At 56.5% G+C, this 7,936-nt stretch overlaps 1 protein-coding gene across 1 annotated transcript in view; it reads right to left on the minus strand.

Annotated features, from left to right (window-relative positions):
• LOC127587393 (prelamin-A/C-like) overlaps positions 1-7,936 on the minus strand; it is a 117,129-nt gene that overhangs the window by 71,654 nt on the left and 37,539 nt on the right. The window contains exons 3-4 of the mRNA XM_052045692.1: positions 3,147-3,303; positions 587-712 (exon numbers count right to left, since the gene is read on the minus strand). Coding sequence (XP_051901652.1) covers positions 587-712; positions 3,147-3,303 — 283 coding nt within the window. The remainder of the gene's footprint in view (positions 1-586; positions 713-3,146; positions 3,304-7,936) is intronic.

Here is a 7,936-nt window from a genome sequence, read left to right on the forward strand (position 1 = left end):
CCCCTTTGCACTATTGATTTATTTTTGTGACTTAGAGTAATTTCTGTGTCTTGCCCTGTACGGCTGCCACAAAACAACACATTTCCCGTCAAATGTCAGTGATAATAAACCTGATCCTGAAAAATCTGATTCTGATCAGGGATCATCTTTGGTCGGGGGGCGGGGGGTGGTGTTGACATGTCGACGACCCCGTCAGTGAGAGAGGGAGGGAGGGAGGGAGGGGGCTGGGAACCAATGGGGGGCAGGCCAGGTAGAGAGAGGCGGAGGGGGAGGGAGGGGGAGGGAGGGGAAGCCTAGTAATGGGGACACCGTTGAAAAATGAGGGTCCGCACAGTTTAAGAAAGAAATGTTCTTGCCCGAGGCTTTGGTAGGTGAGACAGGGTCAATAAGGAAAGGGGAGCAGGGCGGATTCTCCCCAAGCAAGGGGGTAACGATTACCAGGAGTCAGGGTGGGGGCGAGGGAGGTTACAATGGGGTCGAGCGGGCGGCTTTTGACCCGTAACAGGAGAAGGTTTGGGGGGGGGGGGAGGGGGGTTTCCTGGTTGAGGAGGCAGAGGGAAGGGGGTGGGGTAGACCGTGCACCGACCTCGTCGTAGAGGTTCCTCTGGAAGTCCAGCTCCTCCTGGATGGTCTGGGCCCGGTTCTCGCACTCTACCCTCCTCAGCATCTCGTCGTGCAGCTGCTTCTTGACGTCGTTGAGGGACAGCTCCAGCTGGGGAAGGCACAGCAAGATCCCAGAAGGTAAGGGAGACGCGGCGGTCACTCCCGGCGCGAAGGAACGCTCTTCAACCCTCCTCCCTGCCCCAGCGCAGGCCTCATCTGTTCCACCCTCCGGCTGAAGAAATTCCTCCTCGTCTCAGTTCTGAAGGGACGTCCCTTTGTTCTGAGGCTGTGCCCTCGGACCCCTGGACTCTCATCTGTAATGGCGCGCCCTCATTGGCCGGACACCGACGTGGTGCACCCTCATTGGTCAGGCACCACAACACAGCGCGCCTTCATTGGCCGGACGCCGACATGATGGTACACTGTCATTGGTCAGGCTCCACCAACACATTGGCTAAGTGAATACGAACGCCATGACCTCACTTGGCAAGCTGGTACACTTGGATAACGTTAGAGAAAATAACCCTGCGCCCCCAGGGAGGTGCAAGAGGTCAGTGTTCAATAGGTGCATCGATGGGTGCTGGTGTGGGTGGGGGTACGGGAAGGGAGTGCGCTGTACGGTCCACATCTAGCATGGGGAGCCCCGGGCATGGAACCTCTTCCCCACCAGACCAACACCAAGCCCACCTTCCCGACTCTTGAACAGCGCCTCGACTAATGAAGGCAAGCGTGCCGTACGCCTTCCTTACCGCCCTGTCGACCTGTGCGGCCACTTTCAGGGAGCGATGTACGTGGACCTCAAGATCACTCTGCGCATCATTCTTGTGTCATTTACACTTAATCTATGTTTCTCTTGTGAACGCTGCTTATCTGAGGCTAAACACTCCGACGCTGGAGGAACTCAGCGGGCCAGGCAGCATCCGCGGAGAAAAGCAGGCGGTCAACGTTTCGGGTCGGGAGCCTTCTTCGGGACTGAGGATCGGGAAAAGGGGGGGGGGGGGGGGGGGGGGGTGAGGGAAGCCCGATATAGAGGAGGGAAAAGCAGAGCAGTGATAGGTAGACAAAAGAGGGGAGGTGGGGTGGGCACAGGGTGGGCGATAGGTAGATGCAGGTAAGAGATGGTGATGGGCAGGTGCGGGGGGGGGGAAGGAGGGGAGGGCAGATCCACAGGGGGAGAGGAAAAGATATCTGAGGAGGAAAGAGGCTTGGAACAGGAAGAAAGGAAGAGGCATGGGGGGGGGTTATTTAAAGTGGGAGAATTCAATGTTCATGCCGTTAGGCTGCAAGGTCCCAAGACGGAAAACGGGGCGCTGTTCCTCCAGTTTGCGCTTGGAATTCTCCCGGCAGTGGAGGAGGCCGAGGACTGACAGATTAGTGACGGTGCGGGAGGGGGAGTTGAAGCGACCGGCAACGGGGAGACGCAGATCGCGGTTACGGACGGAGCGCGGGTGTTCCGCGAAACGGTCACCTAGTCTGCGTTTGGTGTCGCCAATGTAGAGGGGGGCCACGCTTGGAGCACCGAATGCAGCCGATGATATTCGGGGAGGTGCAGGTGAATCTCTGTCTCACCCGAAAGGACTGTCTGGGTCCCTGGATGGAGGTGGTGTAGGTGCAGGTATGGGTGTGGGCGGTGGAAAGTCCCCGGGGTGGGAGCGGGATGGGTGGGGGGGGTTGGGGGGAGAGAGGGAGGAGTGAACGAGGGAGACGCGGAGAGAGCGGTCCCTGCGAAAGGCAGAAAGGGGCAGGGAGGGGAAGATATGCTCGGCGGTGGGGTCCCGTCGGTGATGGCGGAAGTGACGGAGAATGACGTGTTGGATACATCGGCTGGTGGGATAAAATGTGAGGACAAGGGGGACCCTCTCCCTGTTGGGTCTGGGAGGGGTGGGGGTGAGAGCGGAGATGCGGGACGGCGGAGATACGGGTGTGAGCCCTCTCGACCGCAGTAGGGGGGGGTCAGGGAAGCCCCGGTTAGAAAAGGAGTTGGACATCTCGGATGTCCTGGAAAGCCTCATCGTGGGAACAGATGCGGAGAAATTGAGAGGAAGAGACAGGGTGGGAGGAGCTGTGGTCGAGGTGGCTGTGGGCGTCAGTGGGTCTGTAGAAGATGTCGGTGGATAAAGGATCTCTGGAGATGAAGATGGAGAGATCGAGAAAGGAGAGAGAGGTGTCAGGGATAGTCCAAGGGAATTGGAGAGCCGGGTGAACATCATGAAACTATCGGCCTAGTCTGCGTTTGGTCTCGCCCATGTACAGGAGGCCACACTCGGAGCACCGAACGCAGCAGATGATATTAGGGGAGGTGCAGGTGAATCTCTGTCTCACCTGAGAGGACAGTTGTGGTCCCTGGAGGTTCTGTGCCTGTGATGTCGCTGCAAGTGAGCTCTTCACTGCACCCGCGCGCACAGGCACCTGCGCAGATGACAACACACCCGACTTCGACGTTAAAAGATCGTCGAGAGTCGGAGAGCCAGCGGCAGACCCGACCAGCCCACCCCCAGAGCCACAGGAGGCGCACCCAACCCTCCACCCCCGAAGGCCCCTACCTTGGCGATCTTCGCCCGCAGCTCCCGCAGCTCGTTCTCCAGATTCCTCTTCTCCCCCAGGGCGGTGGAGAGCGCCGCGTCCTTGGAGTTGAGGATCGCCTCCAGGTCCCTCATACGGGCCTGGGCAGCTGCCAGCTCGGACTCTTTCTTTGTATTCCTGGCGGTGGGAGGGGGAGAGGGAGAGGGAGAGGAGAGAGAGGGGTTAGGACTACCCCTCAGCAATCTGACTCAGATACTTGAACGCTCCGTGGGACCCCATCGTCACAACCTGGTGGTGTGGGAGTGTCCTCCTTGCATGCAAGGGGAGGACATTACGAGGTTGGTGCACTGCCCATCAGAGTCACGCAGCACAAAGACAGGCCCTTCGGCCCAAATCATCCCTGCCGGCCAAGTCGCCCGCGTGATCTAGTCGCATTTTCCCGTGTTTGACCCATATCCCTCTAAACCTTTCCTACAGGAAGGAGATAGAGAGCTTCATGACACAGTGTCATGACAACAACCTTTCCCTCAATGTCAGCAAAACAACAGAGCTGGTCATTGACTTCAGGAAAGGGGGCGGTGCACATGCACCTGTACCTGTCTACATCAATGGTGCTGAGGTCGAGAGGGCTGAGAGCTTCAAGTTCCTGGGAGTGAGCATCACCAACAGCCTGTCCTGGTCCAACCACGTAGATGCCACAGCCAACAAAGCTCACCAGCGCCTCTACTTCCTCAGGAGGCTAAAGAAATTCGGCATGTCCCCTTTGACACTCACCAACTTTTATCGATGGACTATAGAAAACATCCTATCCGGATGCACCACGGCTTGGTACGGCAACTGCTCTGCCTAGGGCCGCAAGAAACTGCAGAGAGTTGTGGACACAGCCCAGCGCATCAGGGAAACCAGCCTCCCCTCTGTGGACTCTGTCTATACCTCTCGCTGTCTTGGTGAAGCAGCCAGCATAATCAAAGACCCCACCCACCCGGGTCATTCTCTCTTCTGCCCTCTCCCATCAGGTAGAAGATACAGGAGCCTGAGGGCACGTACCACCAGACTTAAGGACAGCTTCTACCCCACTGTGATAAGACTATTGAACGGTTCCCTTATACGATGAGATGGACTCTGACCTCACGATCTACCTTGTTGCGACCTTGCAGCTTATTGCACTGCACTTTCTCTGTAGCTGTGACACTTTACTCTGTACTGTTATTGTTTTTACCTGTACTACCTCAATGCACTCTGTACTAACTCAATATAACTGCACTTGTGTAATGAATTGACCTGTATGATCAGCATGCAAGACAAGGTTTTCACTGTACCTCAGTACAAGTGACAATAATAAACCAATACCACTACCTGTGTACCTGTCCAAGTGTCTGTTAAACGTTCGAATTGCACCCACGTCTACCGCTTCCTCTGGCAGCTTGTTCCACGAACCCTCAACTGTCTGTGAAGAAGCTGCAGAGAGCAGTGGACTCAGCCCAACACGTCACGGGCACATCCCTCCCCATCATCGGGAGTGTCTACAGGAGGCGCTCCCTCAAGAAGGCAACGTCCGCCACCAAAGACCCTCCACCATCCGGGCCATGCAATCTTCTCACAGCTCCCATCGGGCAGGAGGTACAGAAGCCTGAAGTCCCCACACCACCAGGTTCAGGAACAGCGACTTCCCTTCAACCATTCGGTTCTTGAACTGACCGGCACAACCCTAATCACTGCCTCAGTACAGCAACACTGGGAGAACTTTGCACTACAGTGGACTTTGTTCTGTGTCCTTTCTTGTAAAAATTGTGGATAATTTGTCTTTTTCTTGTGAATGTTGTGCCTCTGATGCTCTGTGCCTGTGATGCTGCTGCAAGTAAGTTTTTCATTGTACCTGTGCACACACGGACTTGTGCGTCTGACGGTAAACTCGGCTTTGATGATACCCACCACCGTGTGTGCGAAAGGCGCCTTGTCCCCACTCCAGCTGTCCGATCCGATCTAAGCCACTCTCTCCCGAATAATCCCCCTCGATCCGCTCTCAGCTCGACCTAAACTCCATCCCCCAACTCACACCCTTCACCCTTGGGTGTGGCCTGGGGTTTTAACCCCACCTCCTCTGCCCTCCTCCCACTCCAGTCACTCAGCCTCCGCTGGGCCGTTCCCTCCGGAATTCCCTCCCGCCCCGGACGTTTCCCAAGGTGGTCTAATTCCGCTGAACACCTCGAAGCTTCCCCGCCACCTCGCCACGGGCGAGTTGCCGTCGGAATAACTCGGCTCTCCGGGGCCGACCAACGCGCGGCGCGGCGGGTAAAGCCCCAGGGTCCAGGGTTCGATCCTGACCTCGGGCGCTGTCAGTGTCGAGTTGGTATGTTCTCCCCCCTCCCCAACCGCGTGGGATCCGTCTTGCCTGCGGGGTGGGTAAATTGGGCCCCCCCCCCAATGTGTGTGTGTGTGAGGGGTAGAATCCTGGGGGGGGGGCAGGGAGTCAAAGGGAAGATGTGGGGACAATAAAATGGGGATGGGTGCAAATGGGTGGTTGATGGCTAGCAGGTAACTGGACGGGCAGAAGGGCCTGCTTCCATGCTGTGAGACTCTATGACAACTGTGTAACAGTTGAAATCACAGTACTGACTCCATCAGACAACGCCACAGTTCCATGCCCGTGCAAACAGTGTATTTAACCATTGGTGTACCCAGAGGTTAGCTCAACAGGGCAGGGAACTGGGGTCAGTTTACTGAGGAACAGCGAAAGGACTTTAATTCGGATAAGTGCAAGGTGTTGCATATTGGAAAGTCAGATCTTTCATGGTGAACGGCAGGGCCCTGGGGAGGGTTGTAGGACAGAGGGTTCCCTGAAAGTGGCATCGCAGGTAGACAGGGCGGTGAAGAAGGCGTCCGGCACACTGGCCTCCATCGGTCAGGGCACTGAGTGTAGAAGTCGGGAGGTCATGGTGAGGTTGTACAGGACGCTGGTGAGGCCGCACTTGGAGTACTGTGCTCAGTTTTGGTCGCCCTGCTGTAGGAAAGATTAAACTCCAAAGAGTGCAGAGGGAGATTTACGAGGATGTTGCCGGGACTCGAGGCCTGAGTTATAGGAAGAGGTTGGGCAGGCTGGGACTTTATTCCTTGGAGCGTAGGAGACTGAGGGGCGGCTTTATAAAGTCATGAGGGGCGTAGACAGGGTGAATGCGCACAGGGTTGGGGAATCAAGAACTAGAGGGCACAGGTTTAAGGTGATAGGAACTTGAGCAACGTTTCTTTAAAAATATGACACAGAGGGTGGTCCGTATATGGAACAAGCTGCCAGAGGGAGTGGGTGAGGCAGGTACATTAACATTTGAAAGACACTTGGACAGGTACACGGATGGGAAAGGTTTAGAGGGATATGGGCCAAACGCGGGCAAATGGGAGTGGCTTAGATGGGAACCTTGGTCGGCACGGACCGGTTGGGCTGAAGGGCCTGTCTCCGTGCTGTGCGATTCCAATGACCTGTGGGTCACTGCTGGACATCTTCTCACAAGCCAAGAGACCAGGCCTCCCCCGCTGGGACCCTGCACTGTTCCCCTTTCCCCTCACCCGTAGTCCTCACTGAGGGGTCAGCGGTGGGAAGGGGGGAGCAGCTTCAAGTTCCTGGGCGTCAACATCTCGGAGGATCTATCCCGGGCCCAACACATTGATGCAATCACGAAGAAGGCACGCCAGTGGCTCTACTTTCTTCGAAGTTTCGGGAGATTGGGCAAGTCTCTGATAAACTCCTCCAGACGTACAGTGGGGAGCATTCCGACTGGCTGCACCACGGCCCGGTATGGGAGCTCCCACCGCTCTTGCGTTCCCGTGCGTTGGGACTCAGCCAGTTCAGCCGCGGGTACAGCTCCCCCCCCCCCCCCCCCCACCACCGCCGAGGGACGTCTACAAGGGGCGACGTCTCCCGGAGAAGGCGACCTCCGCCATCGGGGACCCCCCACTGTCCCTCTTCTCGACGCTGCCGTCAGGCAGGAGGTCCAGGAGCCTGAAGACCCCACAACTCAAGGTTTGACCACAGCTTCTCCCCCCACTTGAACCCACCAGAAAAACCCCATCACTGCCTTGGACTGCACTTCTTTTTCTCTTAACTTGCATTAAAGTCGTTATGCTTATTTTCTTCTATGCAAGTTATGCATAATTGATGTTAAATTTAGCTCATTAAATTATATTTGTAATGTACTGAGCTGCAAAAGGCTAGTGTTTGTGGCATTTATACCCTGGGTATATCCACCCACGACAATAAACTTGGACTACCTCTGTGCTGGGGCGGGGGTAAAATTAAGTTTGCCCCATGTCAGTGCATTTAACATGGCGGCTCGGACACCGTTTCCCCAGCAACAGCCAGGCAGATCCTACCCTGGTGACTCACACTGTATATCTGCCTTGGCAACGCAGGGAGCCAACATACCACAGATATTAGTCACCCATTTACTTCAGAAACCACTGTGCAGTGCCTGCCCGCAGCCTGTGGAGCAGAGGGCTGGAGAACTGGTCTACTGCAGCCAGCGAGGACCGACTGGGAGGGGTTGTCACACCCTGCGAGGCCTTTGAGGACAGCCTTAACCCCTCGCCGTCCCCTGACAGCCTGTGGCATCAGGCATTGAGTCAATGGCCGAGATCCCCCACCACCAACAGCGCGCACAGCATGGTGGGGAACAAGCGGGGTGGCACAACGGGTAGAGCCGCTACCTCACGGCTACAGGGACCCTGGTTCAATCCCGACCTCCAACCGTGTGCGTCTCTCTCAGTCTCTCTCCCTCTCTGTGAGTCTCTCTCTCTCTCCCCCTCTGTGAGTCTCTCT

The sequence above is a fragment of the Pristis pectinata genome, chromosome 40 (genome assembly GCF_009764475.1).
Source record: "Pristis pectinata isolate sPriPec2 chromosome 40, sPriPec2.1.pri, whole genome shotgun sequence".
Classification (NCBI taxonomy): Eukaryota; Metazoa; Chordata; class Chondrichthyes; order Rhinopristiformes; family Pristidae; genus Pristis; species Pristis pectinata.